The following is a 20419-nucleotide window of genomic DNA, read 5'->3' as shown; positions in this document are numbered from 1 at the left end:
ACACTGCAATATTTCATTGCAGGTCCCCAAACTTGAACTAAACCTCACCCTTTATTCCAGAACTCTGTTGCAGCTCATGTTGTTAAGTGGTCCAGAAGCCTGGTCAGGTCTGCTTCTGTTTCCTTAACAGGATTTTGATTTGACAAAACCAGGAGATGGAGCTTTCTATGCCATTAGTCCTACCACGCACAAGTCAGAGGTTCTTACCCCTGCATCTCCCCATCCAGATACGCAAGAGGCATTTGTACAGTTCAGGGACGCATTCCAGCCAGATTTGCATCTCCTGAGCAAGACTAATGCTCTGCATTAATATATAGGAGATCAGATTTTTAAATGTTGTGAAGTTAAACAAATATTAAAGTACACCTGTTGTTTCTACTGCAATCTGGAAAATCTGGTGGTTTTGTTTGGGGTGTTTTTTTGTGATGGGTTGTATTTTAATGCCTGTTTGAAATCTTTCTTTTCATTTAAACTGCAAGAATGATATATCACCTCGGATCAGTGATCACATTGTTGTCATTTCAGGTGGCTCTAAGGTTTGGATGTGTGCCACTGTGACCTTACCATGGCATTGTTGAGACGTTCAGCCCCACCCCTATGCTTTCTCCCGAGACCCCATCTCTACACAAACAGCACTGCCCAGACTTAGTCATGAATTTCATCGGTATAGAATGCCATGATTTTCTATTTATATCGCATGGCACTTCATTCTCTCCTCTGCCTTTTGATTTTTAAACCCCACCCACCCTGCCAAACAAGGAAGCGCCAGGATCATGCTGTAAATTTCAGTGACAAATCTACAAGCTGTGTGACCATTTCTCTGGCTGTTCAGTCATGCTATGGACAGGCTATCCAGACTCTAGCAAAATGCTGGGCTAATAAATGCCTGGGTTTTTATGGTGCATATATAGTCTGCAGACATGACTTTTGGTGCCACAGCTAAAGCAGCACCCCATTCTACCAAGGTAGAATACGCTCAGACTGTATTGTATGAATCAGACTGTACTTTGCATTTTATTACCATTTGACTCCACTGTTGACATTCCCTGCACACACACCTTTTTGGGTCAGAGGGTCGGAAGCTGAAGAGGTATTTAGTGAGCTGCCAGAGTCCGTGGCAGAGAGAAGTGCAGAAGCTGAAGCTGGCAAGTGAGAGGAGTGGCCAAGAGGCACAGAAGAGTCTGGTGAAGAGTCACTGGTATCTCTTCTGCTGTGTGAAAAGCTCCCCTCTCCCCATCTCCCAGAACCAGAAGAGGGCTGAAACAGGCAGAGCAGTGACAGACTTCATGGAAGCATAGCCTCAGATTGCTTGAAAACACCCCTGTGGAGAGGAAGGGACTTAGATGGTTGTGGGAAGGCAGGGACCTTCAGTCTTGGCAACTGATTCATTCGGTAAGACCTACCAGGGATGAGCTGCTGTGTTCATTTGGTCTGACACTAAGACAAGCTTATAAAGAATTAACTCCTACTTTCAACAGTGTGATTTACTGGCGGCTCACTCTTTGACATCCACCAAACCTACAATAACTTGTTGAGTCTTTCAGGAGCCCCTAGATGTGGTTATACATAAAATATGTGTATTTTACAGAACCTTTTATCAATTTTTAGTCAAAACACTATTTTCCCCCAGCCCTCTTATATTTAGGATTGTGGTGCTCGCTGTGTTCTTTACATTGTTGTTGGTTTATTTTTAATGCGACACAAAATCCTGATTGTAAGGAGTTGTTGCAAAACTGTCAATGTCACCAACAGTTCAGGTAACCTTTCTTTATTCTTCTACTCAACCTAGAGACCAACTATTGGGTGGAAAGATGCTCAATGACTACGAACAAAGGGAGGAAAATCTCTTCACAATGCAAAGCCAAGAGGGCAATGAGAAAATTACATCTGTATTTCCACAGAAGACCCTGAAAATGCAGTGACTCATCACTATGGCAACTGAGCCTTAAACATCCCCCCCTGCCCCCCGGAAAGCTGTTTGAAGTATATGAGTGTGTGAAGGAACATCATCTTTATGGTGGCTTTTTTGATATCCAAAGGGAAACTCAGGTAAGAATCAGAAGATGAGCCAGAGAAATGCAATTTCTTCAGGTAGCTGTGACTGGTCTTTAGAGGTTTTGTCATTATTTACAGTCCTTCATCTTACCTTGGTTGGATATCTTTTTTTAACGCGCTATATATCCATCATTTACAAGAGAGCAAACACAACCTCTGACCGCAATTCTAGTTTAACTACATGTTAAAATTCCTTTTACTGAGTATAAGATTTGCTCATGTGTTGGATCTGAGAACAGATAATCCTCTCATACAATATTGACTAAGAAATGTTTGTCCACATTTAAGTTGCTATTTTTTTAGCATGTGGTATTTAAAAAATTATCACCAGTGGGTGGCTTAAAATGAAGCTAGGCCACTTTTCCCCTTCAACTCGGATTGAAGCTGGGGTGGGGAACTCATAAAAATGAGGACTTTTTATTTTTCTTTAAAAAATGCAAACTGATGTGGAAATGTGGAGAATTGAATTTAAGATTGGAAAAAAGTAAGAAGCTCAGAAAAACTGAAATTGACTGATTCAGATTCCTGCTTTGCAGGAGATTTGACTAGATGACTGAAATATACTCGGAGTCGAGTGTGAATTTCATGCTCTTTATTCAGCTCACAGTAGCAATGAATGAAACTTTCCCTAAAACGTCTAGCTATATATACATTATTTACACAATTTACACAATTGGCTAATTCCGGGCTGCTCCTGTAGACAAATCAGGTTGTGGATTCACCTCCTCCAGAAGCCTGATTGGCTGCTCCTGCAGGCCAATCAGGTCTCTGATTCACTTTCACTTGGAGCTGGATCGGGTGGCTCCTGCAGACCAATCAGACTGCTGCATTCTAGATCCTATTGTTCTAGGATTCAGCTCAGTACATAACAATGACCTTCACGGTCCCTTCCAACTCTCCGATTCTATGATTTCCATTCCCGCTGTTTAGTTAAGCCTTTAAGAAATACAACTCTGTACCAAACTGTGCTTCAAAAATGGAATTGCTGTAAACTCTGCATCACACACACACACACACACACACCATTTCTACATAACCTCAGAGGGATCAAAAGCTACTGGCTTGATTTTTCAGAAATGCTGCATGGATGGGCCCAAGCATTAGCATTAATAAACCTAGACCAGTTGCTAGAAACCGCATAGCTTGGCACTTGGAGGGGGCTCCGTGAGGGTTAATAATAGTTTAGAGAACATTATTCCCATTGCTTTATTCTCATTGGGTGCCAGCCTGGTCAGGACAGAGTAAGTGGATCTACATCCATGACTTTAGCCTCCTGCTCACATTTTCATACGCAGTGAAGGTGCCTTCCTGTTCATAACGTTCTGTGACCAGAATACCACAGGGCTAGGGATTTTGCAGATGGGGCACTTGCGCTGCAATCTTATACACACTTACCTGAGAGTAAGCACCACTCAATGGGATTTACTTCTGAGTAGACACACCTAGGATTGTGTTGCTGGTCCTCCAAATCATGATTTAGATAGGCAGCAGTAGAAGACGTCCCATTTTAAAGAGGAATTTAGGTGTTTGTGTACATATGGGTTTTTTAAAAACAAGTTGATACAATATGTAAGTTTTTGCTCATAGTGTATCATAACTCTCTTCTGTATGTCCCACGTGTAAATATCTGTGTGTGTGTGTGTGTGGATAGATAAGTAGATAAATAGTACTACTTTGCCATTTATATACAGCTCCGCATATACAGTGGTACCTTGGTTCTCAAACTTAATCCCTTCCAGAAGTCCGTTCCAAAACCAAAGTGTTCCAAAACCAAAGTGTTCCAAAACCAAAGTGTTCCAAAACCAAGGTGCGCCTTCCCATAGAAAGTAATGCAAAATGGATTAATCTGTTCCAGACATGTAAAAGCAACTCCTAAAACAGCAATTTAGCATGAATTTTACTATCTAACAAGACCATTGATCCATAAAATGAAAGCAATAAACAAAGTACTGCAGTCACACAATCAATCTGTAGCTGAACGGGGTTCCACACAGTCACACAAACAAAACAAAAAGCTGCAAAAACAAAAACACAAAGTAAACAGCAAAAACAGACAGACCTCAGTGTAACACTCACAACGGAGCACGTTCGGCTTCTAAAAAAAGTTTGCAGACTGGAAAACTTCCAGGTTTACAGTGTTTGGGTTCCAAGTTGTTTGAGAACCAAGGTACCACTGTATTACCTTGGTTAACCTTACCCCAACCCTGCAAGGCAGGCTAATATTGCAGGCTAAAAAAACTGAGGCTCCAGTACGGAGGAGTTGAGTGTCAATAATCCTCAGTGGCAAAGCAAGACTTGTCAGGTTTCTAAGAATGAACATGCCTACTGCTTTTGTTGAGAAATGGTGCCAGCTTTAAGAACCTTCTTACATATTTGCAAAGGATAAAGTTTTGATGAATGAGTCAATAGTATGGACTAATCCTTTGAGCAGATTTCTCTATACCAGCATCACAGATCTGCCTGAGTTCCCCTTGACAGAATTCAGCATGTAGTGAGCAGTTGATATTTCCTTTATATAAATAGAACAGGCAGGTCAGCATTACTTGGTGTTTAAAATTATCTTGGCTTTGCTACACCCTAGAGAAATTAGAACACCCTTTTATGCAGACTTATAAACATATGCATTTGGCCATTGAAAACAAACGGGAATATAATAACCCCCACGCAGAAAACATGACAGAAGCAATGACACGGGCCGAAATTGCTAAGCAACTGAAGAAAGATTTTTTGAAGGCTTTGCAGTCAAACGACTACAGAACTCTGGAGGAGTTTTTGAATCAGAAGCAGATAGATGTGGACACAGTGTTTGAAGTGGAAGATGAGAACCTGGTTCTGGCCTCCTACAAACAAGGTAAAAAGAAGAAGTGGTGACACCAGGATTTAAAGCTTGTGCAATTAAGGAAACAAATTGGCTATTTGTTGTTTAAGGGTGTTTGCACTTTGAAGGTATTGCTGCATAACCTTCTGGATCAGAGCTCACTTAACTGGTAAGATTGGTATAGAGTTCCCTTTTCAGGTTCAGGACTGCAGGCCAGTGCAGAGGAGGAAGACAGAAGAAACAGCGGGGGGCCAGAAATGTTATAAGGCAGGCCCCAAGTTATCGAGTGTACCAATGTATTTGCAGCAGGTGGCGCTGTGGTCTAAACCACAGAGCCTAGGGCTTGCTGATCGGAAGGTCAGCGGTTTGAATCTCTGCGACAACGGTATCCCGTTGCTCTGTCCCTGCTACTGCCAACCTAGCAGTTTGAATGCACGTCATGGAAATGCCGGATCCCTCGGCCAGTAAAGTGAGATGAGCGCCACAACCCCAGAGTCGTTCGCGTCTGGACTTAACTGTCAGGAGTCCTTTACCTTTTTGCACCCAGAGGTTAGAGCCGAGTAAGTCCAGTGCTTTTTTTCCTGGCAGTACTTAATGGTACGCAGTACCAGGACCTCCCCCCCCCCCCACTCCCAATCTTGTGATTTACTTACTGTAGCAACTTCATGGTGTGTACTGGCACTTTTTTTCCTAGAAAAAAAGAAGAACTGAGTAAGGACCGTGTTTTCGACATAGGCAGCACCCAGATATTTAACCCTTGAATGTATATCATTGTTTTAACTGCCCACATATCTTTGCAATATATCTTAAATTAGAATTTAGATTAAATGCACTAGCTACATGTGAACAATCCAAGAGGCTGTTTCCTTGCCTCCCTTGTTTCTTTGCCCCCTGCATTAGTGGCTTGCTTTGGTTTGACAGGGCCCAAATCATCAGCAGATACGCGTCAGGGCACGTTTAGGATAGATTAGTCACAGAGTAAATTCTGGCAGGAATAGAAGGTGACGCTTGCAGGTTGATGCACCCTGTGTAGCAGTCAGCACAAAGAGAAGAGTTTGCACCCACACTCTGAGACCTTAAAAGTATCTGTACACCACATTTGTAGGTGTATCAAATTTGCTCAGCCTCCTGCCCCAGCTTGACCCTCCAAGCCACTTTTTAAGCTCCCAAGCTTTCTAAGCTTTTAAGTATAGCAAGACATACTTACTGCGTTTCTTTGCCGATAAAAAAGGGGAAAGAAGCAAAAGCAGTCCTGCCTACTGGTGAGAGAGAAAAAACAGGTTTCCAACAAGAACTGAACACTTGATAACAATCATTTTATTTATCATGTGGTAATCTGATTCAGCTATTGTTTGATTATCAGAGCATGTGAAACCTTTCTTCAGTTGTGTGGCTGAAAGGGAAACCTGACAATTACATAGTAGTTAAAGGGAAAAGCATGCAAGAAAGCAGTAGAATAATATCAGTCTTTAAAAATGTAACTTGGAGGCTGCAATCTTAACCATATCTACCAAGAAGTGAGTCCTCTTAAATTCAGTGGCGTTTCCTCTCAGGTTACTGAGGTTCAAATAGCAGCCTAACACCCTCCCCTTGAAGACCATAAGTTGCTTTTGAGGAAAGATGGATAGGAATTCGCTGCAAGTTGGACGTGCTGGAAGCTGGAGTCCACCCAAAAGCCACAGGTTACCTTTCCCAGATGTAAGACAACTGAAAACAAATCTTGATCTGCCTATACAAGTTCTGCGTAAAATGAGTGTCTGTGAGTAGGGATTCAAAGAGTCCCTTGCACGAGCAATAAACACTTTCGCTAACAGAAGGGGGGGTCCATTTTCTCTGTCCAGCCCCCAGTACCATATCCTTCCCGTTCCAGAGGGTCATTCGGCCCCCAGCTTTTCATGGGGTACAAGGGACTGCAGCTGGGAGGGAAGCCTCCCTGTGCTAGTGGAAATCAATTCAAAGTTCTCTGGACTGGTTGCTATGGACAAAGGGGAATGCCACACTGTGGGGTCATCAGGACAGGACCTTGAGGCAGAAGCCTGTGGTTCCATTCATCAAACTGAGCAAGAGCCCTGCTCCTCAAATGCAGCAGGCCTGGATTACCACATTTTGAAGTGAAGTAATGCCCCATGCCACCTAAAGCAGGTGTGGCGAACTTGCAGCCCGGCAGATGTTGCTGAAGACAACCTGTGTTGTTATACCTGCATCATCCCTGGCTGTTGACCATGATCGCTAGGGCTGATGGGAATTCTACTTCAGCAACATTGAGAGGCCCAAAGGTTCATTTGAAAACATTTGCAGGATTGATTTAAAATATTTTGTTAGGTTATGATTTGATACCTGTTTATAAATATTAGAAGCTAGTCTTAAGTATAGAGATAAGGTAAAGAGGGTGGTTGAGAAATGCGAAGATAAAAGTGATTACATATGGAAGTCAGGGAGGAGATACGGGTGGAAGTCAAAATCTCAATTTGAGCAAAGATATATGTGATGAAGAAATATTATTTGGTTGTTATAAAGGAAAAAAGAAAATTTAATAAACACTATATTAAAAAATAAATAAAAAGAGAGGGGCCCAAAGGTTCCCCACGCCTGACCTAAAGGGAGGGCACAAGGCCATTTAGTTTGTCTCTAAAGTTTCCCGACACTGCCAGACATTTTCAAATGAACTGGAACGTAAAGCAGCCATGATGTCAATCCACTCCTTGAATGTAAGGTGTGACGGTTGCAGTGTGGAATTCAGTTACATGGAAGTGTGAACCACACTGCCCCAGTCTGGATACAATTGGAAGGAGGAGGAAGTTCTGGAATTTGAAGATTAGCTTATTGGCAGGAGAGAATGATGCTGAACCTATGGTGCGTATTAACATTTTGGGATGAAGCCATGCAGCTCTACTGGGATGAGGCTCAAGAGATTCAGTGGAGGAAGGGCAGGGAGAGAATAGGTATTTTCTCAGGGCTGTTCGTGTAGTTTAACACTTTTTAGTCTGCAGTTCCTTCAGACAGGTGGATTGTGGACCCTTCAAAGCAGAGACTTCTACCCTCCTTTCTCAACATATAAATATGCAAAAAATCCAGAAATAAGGAATGGTAAAAATTCTTAAATGAATAAAGAACCTCAACATTCATTAAGTTCAGAAACCTCATTGGGGCAATGCTGCCGTGAAGCAGGGTGAAGTGGCCTAACATGCACTGGGCTGAGTGGGGTGATAGATGAAGGCAGGAATTTGATGCAGCAAGACTTCTTACAGCAGGGAATGGGGGCAACTGTGGCCTTCCAGATATTGCTGGACTCCCATCACCCCAGGCAACAGGGCCCACTGGGGAGGGATGATGGGAGTGGCAGTCCAGTGACATCATTCCTGGGCCTAGTAAGTGGGGAGGAGGAGACACAATTTGGATTTTGCTTCAGGTAGGAAAGTGTCTTGGATCGGCAATGCATTTTGGTCAAGCAATCTTTTGCACGCAGGAGTCCCGATGTGTGAATGAATCAAATCTCTACACCGGGAATGTTTCACTCCATCTGAAAGAAGGAATCTGACAAAAGTGCACAATTATTTATGAATGTTTAGTTAAAATGAATGGGGAGTTCTGTATTCGCAGAAGATACGTGTGTGCAGCTGAGCATGCATGGTTCTCTGTGCAAGGGTAAAATTCTATATATTAGAGACACAGATTAATTTAGGTTCAGTATCCCCCTGCCTACAGAAAGATGACCAGCATATGGTCACTCATCTAACCTGGAATGTGGCTGGGTGGTTTGCATCCATCAGAGACCCTTGTTATAAAGACTTCCTCTCTTAATCATGACATCATAGTGATCCAGGAAACATGGACTGTGGATGAAATGCTATTCAATGGATTTCATTCATTCTCAGTTAGGACAGAACCAGGGGTAAAGCATGGAAGGGCAAAAGGGGCTTGGGGGTCCTAGTCTCCACTACTCTATGTGCCATTTCAAACCCTCCCCCCATTCAAGTCATATGTCTTGGCAATTTTAATCCTACCTACCAGAGGCCAATATTTCTGTTTACTGATTGGGAATGAAGCTTTTGAAAGGGTCATCATGTACTTACCTGCTTGTGCTTTTTTTTAAAAAAACCAGGTTATTGGCTGCCTAGCTATAAACTGCAACATTCGTGGGCCACTGGGCTACACTTATCTGTTTTGTACGGCCACCTGGAGAGCCTGAGGGTCCTGCTGAAGCACAAAGCGACAATCAACTGCCGGCCCAATGGCAAAGCAGCAATCCACATAGCATGCGAAGTGGGCAACCTGGATTGCATCAAGATACTTTGCAGCCACGGAGCGAAAACCAACTGCTATTCACTGAGCGGTCTCGCACCACTGCATTTCTGTACGACAAAGCTGTCCATCCCTTGCGCACAGCAGTTAATCTGGAGAGGTGAGTCCAATTGCAGGCCATCAGTGCTGTAGCCCTTTGGAGTGCAGAGGAGAGAACAACATGGGTTAGCCCTCCACATGGTGGTGGTGGGGAAGTCATTGCCACTAGAAAGCTAGCATGCCAGGGATGGATTTTGCTTTCTTTCTCCCTGATAAGTTAGCTGTCAAAATATAGGAGATTTCTACATAGCAGCCTATTCAAATAAAGCTGGGAGCCCTGCATGGGCAGCCAAAAATGGTATATTTCTTTGACATGGTTTTATGCACATTTTAATTATTCCTAAAATATAGTGACACTCTGTCTTCAAATATCTAAAGACATACAGAAGAGAGGTAAGGCTTGAGCCTTATAAAACACTATCCTTATAAAACACTATCATGGCATTCTCCCCTCCAAAAAATAAATTAAAAAATCCTGGGAACTTTCACTTGCTAAGGGTGCTGAGAATTGTTAGGAGTCCCTTGTTCCCTAAGATGTGCATTATTACATTTAGTAAAAGGCTATATTAACAGTGTCATGTTTATCCCACATGATGCCAATAATGTTGACAGCAGGACTAAGATTGCTGCCATGAGGAATTGTGGGAAAGTCCAAGGGGCTCCTTAAAATGCGTTGTGAGCTGAAATGCTACATTCTGAGTGTGACCTACTTTCAGTACGGAAAATACTTTGTAGAGCAAGTAGTCATCCTAAAGCAATATGGAACTACCTTGAAAGGAGGAATAACAACAACACTGGACTCTTCAGCTGCAAATGAAATGGAAGGGAACGTTTAAGTAAACCTTTACATTAGTGTCACTAGTTTTTTTTTAAAAAAAATCTTAGTCAATGAATCATATATTTTTAGTTGCTTGATCGATCTAAACTTGCAGTTTCACCAGTTCTGGTCTTCCTTCACTTCTTTGTTGTAGCCTTGTTGTGTTTTTAAGCATTGTTGCAAATGAAACTTCCAACTGCAAATGGAGAAAAACAATAGTTCTGAGACAAGAAACATACTTGTATTTGTTCTTGAACTACTGGGATCTGCAACAAATTGTTGCAGTGTGGCTTGATTTTATTCAGCTGCTCCATTCCATTTCCCTGCAAAAGTCAGTCCACATCCCCTTGTCACTGAACAAGCTTAGTCTTCATTGGGCTATTTTGGGGTGCCCCCCCACCTACAGATCCTTCCTTCTTCTGCATGGGTGCTACGTAAGCAACAACATGCCCCATCTGAACTTCAGAAATAGAGGACTGATGACTGCTGCCCAATTATGGGGGGGGGGGCCACACCTTTTAAGATGATTTAAAGTTTTTTTAACAGATTAAAGCCAGCTGTGCTTTAAATGCACAAATGGTGAAAAGCTGTTGTTTAGATTTTTAAAAAGCATGTGGAAACTTCTGCATGAAATCAGCAGGCGGCATATTTAAAAGACAGAGAAACACTTCATATCAGGGAGGGTCAGTTTCTGTATTCTTGAGAGTTGTCCTGTTCTCCAAGTAGAGCAGTGGTTGTAGGACCAGGAAGTATGTGCTAGTGATGATGATGATGATGATGATAACATCTACACCACCCTTTATATGAGAATCACAGGGCAGTTTACAACATAAAACAGCAAAATTATACTATTACTACTACTATGTAGTAGTAGCAATAGTTAGATTTAGATAGCTGCTCATCAGTAAATATTCCCATGGCAGCAAACCATTGTTAAAGGACTGTTAATAATGACTAAAATCAACAATGAAACTTCACAAGCTGGGGATAGCTGAGTTGATAGAGTATGAGACTCACAGGGCTGTGGGTTCAAGCCCCATGTTGGGCAAACGATTCCTGCATCACAGGGGACTTTATGATTCTAAGACACTCACACACCTTCCACTGCACCAGAGACAACATTAAAAAACTCACTGACACATGGGGTGCATATACTGTTTGTCCACTAGATGGGGATGTTGTTTCAAGTGAAATATATATATGTGGAGACTTAAGCAAGCCTCAGAAGGCCGCTTTGAGTTTCTAGACAATAACACGCAGTCCATGACTGTGCATGTGGCATCTAGCTGTGTATATTCAGCAAAAGATGTGCAGGTGTGATTGCAGCACATGAAAACTTATATCTGGGCCTGGCTACTTGATATTTACAGGTGCTTTTACATGTAAAAGACTTGAGCAGGGTGACCATGTGTCATTTATTGGAAGGGCTGCCCTGGTCCAAGTCAGGTTTAAAGATAATGAACCCCAAAGTGGGGGAGTGGGAGGGGCCCTGAAGTTGCCCATCAACAGGTAGCAGCGTCTGGACAACAGTCAGAGAGGGGAAAAATCAGTCTTTCCCATTATGGTGAGATGCATTTCTGTCTAAATTACAGTAATCATTCCTAAATTTGCATCTATATGCATACATTAACATTGGCCTAGGGTAGAGTGTATGTATTAACATATAATGCTTAGCATATGTGGATACTCTTTTTATCTCAATTGGCATCTGTATTGGATTTGAAACTGGTGTTTTTAAAAAGATAATTGTTTTTAACCGGGTTTTGGTTTTTTACACATGCAACTGCTTTACATACATTTTTATTGCATCGTAAAATTGCCTCAAGTTGTATCACTGAAGGAGATTGATAAATTAAATCAATAAATAATATGGAGATTTTATGCAAACAGGTGTCCTCTTTTTTTCCTGGAGAGTGGACAGGCAAGCAGGTAGATGCAGTCCCTCTTTTGGAGTGATACGTTATATGGCTCCATTCTAGACCAGAATCACAAATTTGCCAAACCCATCTTTCTAACTTCCTCAGTTAGTGATGGTGGGGGTGGGAAGGCATGCAAACACACAATCTTCCTCATTTGTTTTGAGACAGACAATCCTAATAACACAACATAAAGGGGGGTGGATATTTCTAATTGTGTCTTTATGTAGGAATTGATTTATCCATTTTAATCAACTAAAAAGGTTCCTGCAGTTAATTAGGTGTATAGTTAAACAAATAATAATAATCCATGCACGTACTCATAGAAAAACTGTAGATTGCAAGCCCCATCATGAAAGAGGTATATTTTAAATCTTTTCTGTCAGAAAGCAAGGAATGCCTTGCCCAAGATTATCCCTGCTTGCAACACATGGCTGCATCATCTAAAATCAGGGGAAGTATGTTTCTTGCATTTCAACAAATGCAAATACATGCAAATGAAACTAGCTGATTAATTAATTGACTAAAACTCATGCAATTAATTAACATTTCTGTAGTCAGGTGGCAGTCGTGGGGGGGGGGAAACATTTGCCCCAGTAAAATTGCTGTTATTTATTTCATACAGCTCAGCAAGTATATACCTTATTTTTCTGTGTATAAGACTAGGTTTCCCCCCAAAAAATAATGTCCAAAATTTGGGGGTGTCTTATACATGGGGGCCATCTCCCCCCCATATTCTTAAATGGAGTCCCCTAAAATAGGGGCCATCTTAAACACGGGGGCGTCTTATAGATGGAAAAATATGGTATGTGTCTTTAACGTGGAAAAAGAAAACCTCTTTCCAATGCTCTCTCTCTCTTTTCCTTCAAACAGGCGCAGACGTGAATATAAGGACTAACAACCAAGAGGCGGAAACTCCCCTCCACACTGTTGCTCGTTATGGTATCCCTGAAATGGTGGGCTTTTATGTAGAACAAGGAGCTGCGGTTGACTGTCGAAATGCCCACAGAGAAACGCCTCTGGCCTGTGCGGTCTATTGGGCCCTCAATGGCAAGGAACAGACATACAGCGCAGATCACCACCTGATCTGTAGGATGCTGATCGACTATAAAGCCGACGTCAATTCACGGGATGAGGATTTTCGAACGCCTCTCCACAAGGCTGCTTGGAACTGTGACCGCGTTCTGTTGGACATGCTGCTCGAGGCAGGAGCTGAGGCCAACTTCATGGACGACAACGGATGCGGCCCTTTGCAATACGTCCTGAAAGTGACAGGTGTGCGGCCGAGCGCCCAGCCAGAATTCTGCTTCCAGCTGCTTCTCAATTATGGAGCTGCCAGGATATATCCTCCACAATTCCATAAGGTGAAAGCTTGTGTCTGCATATTACATACATATGCATCTGTTTGGATCAGAGATGAGAAACTGCGTGAATGGAAGTTTGTGGTCTTCCGCCTTTCAGATAGATTGTAAACGTGTCCTAATTTAGTTTGGGGGCATTGGTTGGTTTCTCAACATCAGGCCTTGCAGGTGCCTTTAATGTTTTGCAAAAATGCTCTTGCATGTCTTTTGCAAGGCTTTCCGCCATCTGGGTCTAGTAAAGCCCAGATCACAGGTCAATGCTTTTCCTTTCTAAATTTGATTACAGGCTGTTCTTTCTTTCTTTCTTTCTTTCTTTCTTTCTTTCTTTCTTTCTTTCTTTCTTTCTTTCTTTCTCTCTCTCTCTCCATGCTACAAAAAAGCAGAAGAGAATTGCTTTTATATAGTTTTACCTTGAACGCAGGCACGGGGAAGCTGTGACAGATGGGGGTTAACATGAAAATTAAAAAAAAATCATTCTTCATGAAATGCATGCAGGTAATTCTAGCATGATGAGATGAGCGCCTCTAAAACATCTGTTTAACATGGATAGAGTTAGGATGTCAAAGTTCCAACCACTGCATATACTTTAATGGAAGAAATAGTATGCCCCAGGTCACTTCTTCCAGCGCTGCTCTCCTAAACTACTCTGGAAAAGATGTCTTGAGGACTGTAGGCAGCAGTTGTTTTCTTATGGAAAGTAATTATTCCTTGCACGTGGTGAAAAATTCTTTGGTGCTTCATGTTTTTCAACTGCTAGCTTGCTTTGCCACCCTGGATCTGGCTTCAAGTTAATAACCATCCATTCATCTGCGAAAGCATAGAATTGTAGCATTGAAAGGGATGCACAGGATCATCTGGTCCAACCCGCTGCAATGCAGGAATCTCAGCATACAGTACAGTAGTAGAACAGAACCTCAAGCCTGGAAGCCAAATGCGAATCACTTATCTGGTCCATGGCACTCTTGCCAGAACATGCCCCCTTCCTTCGCTGGTTCCCCACCCCTGCCATAAAACTCTTCTTCACAACCATGAAGACTAGAAGTTGCTTTAAAAAGCAAAAAAAGAAAGCTGAATTTTCTTAAGGTGCTGAATTTTCACACCAGTATACTGTAGTTACATGGCAATCTGTGGGTGGATGGAATTGGCACAGCCTTAGAGTAACACCCACTGTATGCCTCTAGGTGTATTAGTCTGTTACAGCAAAACTAGGCAGAAGCAAACTATGATTGTTTCAAGCTATTGAGTATAGCTGGGACTGATTCTTATAGGAATTGCCAATTAACAGGGTGGTATTCAATGCTAATCCTACTCAGAGTGGACTCATTGAAGACAGCAGACATGACTAAGGATTGCAGTCAACAAAGCCCTGCACAGAATATACCTATGGAAATCAATGGACCTGCACTAGTAATAATTATTAACTCCAACAGGCCAATAACATTGAATGCCACCCCAGCTTGGGTTCATTAACTGAGCAAGTCTATTCTGAGTAGGACTTAGTTGACTATTCTTACTGCTCTGTACTGGAGAAGAGAAGGAAAGTGATATTGCTCAGTGAAGAAGAAGGGCAAAAGCTTTAAAGAAGAAGAAGGAAATAAACAGTTTGAGCAGATCAGCAAAATCCAAATAAGTGGTGTCTGTTTCTCTTAGCAGGTTTTGCAGGCCTGTTGCTCTTATCCCAGAGCAGTTGAGGTTATTGTGAATACATATGAACACATCAAGTCCACAGCAAAATGGAGAGCAGCTATACCTGATGATGTCTTTGAGGTAAACACTTAATGATTTCTTGAGTTGCTGATTAAAAAAACACACAGGTAACGTCTGTGTATTAGTATTTTAATCTGGTTCTATGTGAAAGAGAACGTTTAGTAGGAAATGAAAGTTGGAGAACTCTGGTTAGTCAGGGATCACCAGCAACATCTGAAGGATACCCTCTTGGCTGCCTCTGGTTTAAACTGTAGTTATTGAACAAGCCTGGATCATAATATACAGTTGATCCTATTCAGTATCATGTCCAAAAAAGGCTATTTCTTGAGTGACAGCTTCAGAACATTGCTCTGACTTGGCCAGCTTTGTCCTGCTCAGTTAGGAGACATCAAATTGCATGGGAGGAATGTGAGCAGAGGCACAGGAGAGGGAGTAAATGGAGAGCGAGGGGGAGGAATCCGAGGGGAGCGTAGGCGATGACAGTGGTCCGAGGAATTCCCTGAGTCTCTCCAGCGAATCGGAAGATTCACAGAAGGGGGCGCCGATGGCCAGGGCAAGGGGGGTGCCAAGGGGGATACCCCAGAAGGAAGGGGCCAGCGGGGACTCCCAGAGCAGCAGTTGGAAATCAGGACCAGCTTCCCCACCAGAGCGCAGTGGGGGGGAGGAGTCCCAGGTATCGGGACCAGTGTGCTCACCACCAGCGAGAGGAGATGAGTCAGGATTGACCACGCCTCCATCGGAGAGCACGGAAACGGTCAAGAGGAAGGTTGCCGGCTGGGCGCGCGCGCCAAGTTCAAAAGTACAGGCGAGCGGCACAGCAGGTAGCCCGGATAGGGAACCAGGTCCTAAAGCCCGCCGGAAGGAGGGACAAGAGTCAGGGGGGGTCAGGGTCAGAAGAGTCCAGAAAGGAGGAAACCCCGGGGGGCAGACGGACCCAGAGGAGGAAAGAACAACGGAAGAGGTGGAGTAAGGCTAGAGTCTTAAACTGGTGTATAGGGGGCGGGGACTCAGACGGAGCTTCGCCGGTCTAGGTTCTAAGACGTAGAGCTGCACGCTGCGGCTTGGAAATGGAAACTGAACTTCAATAAAGACTTTTGTACATTATCACAGACTAGCGTTGGTCCTCTGTGAGCTGGGACCTAGAGGCAGCTCTGACAGTTATTTTAGCTGAAGTTATGTGGGGGCAGTGCGGTGCATAGAAAGATACGGTCTCACTTATTAGGTTATTAGGCCGCTATTCAAATAGGTCAGAGCTGGCCCTACCATTGGACATAGTGAGCCACCTGCCTTAAGGTAGCAGATGCTGGGAATGGCGGCAATGTGGATGTGCTGGAGACCAAAAATATTTGTGCCTGCTGCCCTTAAGTGTGGTGGAGGGTTCTGCCATGTCTCCAGTGCTGAAATAAAACTGAACTGCCAGTCCAAATGGAATGGGGAGGTGGGTGTGGGTGTCTTGACTCAGGTGGCAAAATGACTTGTACAAGCCCTAAACAGAATAATGGCAAGAGACTGCATTGAGCACAGAGAAGGTAATGACACATCTTCTCCATATTTTTCATGGAAAGATATTTTCAATAGAGAGAAAGATATTGACCACATTATTTATGCATTATTTTGCTTTTGCAGATGTATAATGAATTCTACGAATCTCTGTTTGAGGTGTGTGATAACACACCAAGATCGCTCAAGCATCTAGCCAGATGTGCTATTCGAAGAATATTGTTCGATCGATGCCACAAAGGAATCCCTTTACTTTTCATTCCAGCGACACTGAAGAATTATTTGCTCTTAGAACCAGAAGGAATATTGTACTGAGTTTGTCCAGCAACCCAATTCTGTAAAACTGGGGTTCACTTGCATGGTAGAAGTTATAATCCAAGGGTTCCGTGATATCACCCAGAACGAAAGGTCATGGTCAATTTGTATACAAAGACTCATTTTACATCTGTGGATTACACTAAGTTCTTGAATTTGCTGCAGCCTGAACACAAGCCTATTTCATAATCCATTTCACTCCCAGCTTGTGTTAAAAAGAATATACATGGAACTCTGGAAAAGAATTAGGTCAGCTTTTCTATCTGCTTTCAAATCTAAATAATGACTGAGCTATGCATATCAGTGCTTTGAAAAGACTAGCTTTCAGTGACCCATACAAAACAAATATCATAAAGACTTATGCGCTAAATTAAAAGACCATGTTTTTATTTGAACCTTTAGAATTCGATATACTAATAAACAGCCACATTCTCTGAGTGGATCCTGGTTTGGCCCCAAACAGCATCATTCATGTCAGGGATGATGGGAGATGTAGTCCAGCAAGAGCTGGGGACTCAAGTTTGAGAAACACTTGCCTTAGGAGATGGATGCTTACATGTTTATAAATGTGCACCAGCACTTTCTGGAAAAGATTACATAATCCAATGACCATTCTAGCAGGAGGTTGGCATGTGCTTAACCGAAAGGCCGCTTCACATGTAACAGATTGGTGGAGTCATTTTGTCTGCAACAAGCAGAGGGAAAACTACTTTAAAAAAGAAAAAAGCAAGGGTGTTTGTGTTAAACAGCCATATTGATGAGCGAGAAAACAAGGCCTGCCACAGTTCCCCCATGGCGTGTACATGCAATAAAGAGGGCCAGTCTTCCTATCATGGGGCTCACTGCAAAAAACAACAACTGGTAAGTAGTGTGCAATGTCTTCAATTAGTCCGTAATGGCTAAACCTGCTCTAAAACAAGGAGATTAAAGGAAAGGAGCCTGTCAGGGAGATGGGTCTCATGCTGAGAACAGGACAAAGGTGGGGAGGAGTCATATTTAAAATCTGAATGTATAATTCTATACTTTGATATTGACAGACTGCATTTTGGAAACAGGAGAACAAAAAGGCGATTTGGATCTGTCACTGTAGCTGACACTTCCATGCTGTGAAGGAAGAAAAAAATTTGTCACTGCTGTCCCTAAATGCCCTCCCACTTTTGTCGCCACCCTCCTCTCTCTCTGTTTTTTTTTTTTTTAAATTCTATGGGCATCTAGCCTTACTTCAAAGTTTTGTTCTAAGCAGGTGCTAGATTATACCCATTGTGGCGCCTGACAGGGAGCCCAGCAGGATCTCACTGATTATAGTGGTAAGAATTTGCAAGCTGTTCAATATCAGAGCAAAACTGGCTTGTGCCCTTTCATTGCCGCTCTTCATTTGTGGTGAAAGGCCAGGAGGAAATAAAACCCTCCGGCTTTTGTTGTTGTTGTTGCTGCTGCTCCAGATGAGTTTCACTGGCCTGTCTTGATTTGTCAGCTCACACAAGCTCGAGAGAACTGACCAAAAACTTGGGACACACAAAACATGGATTAGTTGATGTGACAGTTGCGCATGCAGATGCATAGAAAGGCTTCCAGAAGTCTCTGCTCCCTGGCATTTTGCTATGGCACACTTGCAATTTTTGTCACACTCTTGCAGAATAATAATAATAAAAAATTTAGCTGTCTTGCCAAAGCCTACAGGACCGCCTCATAACCAGGAATAAATATATTGCCCTAGGGGAAATCCTATTGAGATTGAAAGTTTGCAGAAATGTTAAATCAACGGAAATCTTACACAGTTGGCATAAGATTCAATTGGCAGTCCAGATTCAATCATCTTCATTCATAGAGTGGTAGGGGATGTTCTTTTCCTTCGGCGGTAAGAGATCTTGAGTCAGCCCAGAGTACCAGTGTGGAAAATGATAATGCTGCTATTCAAAGAGATCATACATAACTGGTGCAAGAGAAAGCACTGTTGACCTTAGTTACACATCTAAAGTCCCTGACAAGTTTAAGAGCTGGAAAACTGATGTCAAATGGTTTAGTATCATGAAATAATGTAATACTCAGGTGGTATCTCTATTCACAGTGTTCCAAGTACTAATCTCTGGTTTAATTCATATAATGAAACTTTTTGTTTTTCACACCATACATTTAAAGCATTAGAATAAATGGCCATGGCTTCCCCTGAAGAATTATGGCAGCTGTAGCTCATAATTCTTCGGGACGCGGGTGGCGCTTCGGGACGCGGGTGGCCCTTCGGGACGCGGGTGGCGCTGTGGGTAAAAGCCTCAGCGCCTAGGGCTTGCCGATCGAAAGGTCGGCGGTTCGAATCCCCGCGGCGGGGTGCGCTCCCGTCTTTCGGTCCCAGCGCCTGCCAACCTAGCAGTTCGAAAGCACCCTCGGGTGCAAGTAGATAAATAGGGACCGCTTTCTAGCGGGAAGGTAAACGGCATTTCCGTGTGCGGCTCTGGCTCGCCAGAGCAGCGATGTCACGCTGGCCACGTGACCCGGAAGTGTCTTCGGACAGCGCTGGCCCCTGGCCTCTTGAGTGAGATGGGCGCACAACCCCAGAGTCTGGCAAGACTGGCCCGTATGGGCAGGGGTACCTTTACCTTTACCTTTAGCTCATTACAGGTGCTGAAAGTTGTTAAGACACCTCGTATTTCCTTCACAGAGCAACAATTCTCAGAGCTCCCTATGAAGAGGGATGGGTTGTTAAACCACTCTGGGCTTACAGCCGAGTATAGACCACTTGAAATAGGTTTGCAGACTCTTATCTAAGGTAGCCATGGTGAGAGGTGAACCAGGGTGGTCTTTATTCCAGATTAGTTAACTCAGAAAACTTCAGTCTCTGACTCCATTCATCCTTGACTCTAGCTCTTCCAACTCACACCACATGGCCCCTGACAGATTAACCCCAAGACAATGTAACCTTCAGGGAGTGGGGGAGAGAGGTTGCCTGCCCCTGGTTTAAGCCATTGCTCAACATTTGGGGACACACAAAGACAGCAATTATGAAGAGTTTCTTTTGTTCGTTTGAAGACTGCCTTTTCTTCACACTGAATAAACAGTCAGCTGCATCACATCCAGGGTAACAGGTGTAGCTTTTAGGCTCCAGCACATCTCTCTTTTATACTTGATTTAATTTTAGCAATTTCCTGAGCGTGTAAACATGTGGTGCTAATGACATCATAATGACATAATTGCAGGTGGGATAAGTGAATTGGGAGGCTGAAAATGGGCAAATACAGCTCTACTAGGTCTTTTTGTCTTAGCTGAGAGAATCTGTTTGCCATATTTTCCAGGGGACACATTTTGAAAAAAGTATTTTTGTTTAAAGATGATCTGAGGATGATTTTGCCACCTGAAGCGTCTGTGTGTGTGTGTGTGTGTGTGTGTGTGTGTGTGTTGGTTGGCCAGCATTTGGACAGCAGGGGGCAGCACATGACCATTAGACGAGCCACAGCCTTTCAAGTTACCGGTACACTGACTACACAGTGAAAACAAAAATACATTTGGTTACTCTGAACAATTATATATATATATATATATTTGGTAGGTTTTTTTTAATAAAGGAATGCACCAACCATACAAAATTGCAGAGGGT

At 43.0% G+C, this 20419-nt stretch overlaps 1 protein-coding gene and 1 long non-coding RNA gene across 4 annotated transcripts; one reads left to right on the top strand and one right to left on the bottom strand.

The window, feature by feature from the left end:
• Positions 1-1790: 1790 nt before the first annotated feature.
• Positions 1791-7721, bottom strand: LOC309381013. The gene is made up of 4 exons (XR_014173258.1): positions 7072-7721; positions 5527-5563; positions 4720-4895; positions 1791-2044 (listed from the first exon to the last, which is right to left on the bottom strand). It is a non-coding gene; the product is annotated as an uncharacterized lncRNA (long non-coding RNA).
• On the top strand, positions 4152-17267 carry ASB4 (ankyrin repeat and SOCS box containing 4). Of its 3 annotated transcripts, none has more exons than XM_081931259.1 (5): positions 4152-4906; positions 8976-9275; positions 12821-13311; positions 14959-15075; positions 16642-17267. In XM_081931259.1, exons 1-5 carry the CDS (start codon positions 4657-4659, stop codon positions 16828-16830), a joined length of 1347 nt encoding a protein of 448 aa, XP_081787385.1. In that variant the 5' UTR covers positions 4152-4656; the 3' UTR covers positions 16831-17267. The 3 variants fall into 3 exon arrangements, with proteins under 3 accessions (XP_081787385.1, XP_081787386.1, XP_081787387.1); XM_081931260.1 differs by having other exon boundaries at positions 4159-4906; positions 14962-15075; XM_081931261.1 differs by lacking the exon at positions 4152-4906 and adding an exon at positions 7739-7815.
• The last annotated feature ends 3152 nt before the right edge of the window (positions 17268-20419 follow it).

Source organism: Podarcis melisellensis (assembly GCF_964234715.1).
Source record: "Podarcis melisellensis genome assembly, chromosome: 12".
Lineage (NCBI taxonomy): Eukaryota > Metazoa > Chordata > Lepidosauria > Squamata > Lacertidae > Podarcis > Podarcis melisellensis.
The sequence above is the reverse complement of the archived record's forward strand: the minus strand, read 5'-3'. Positions and strand labels throughout refer to the sequence as shown.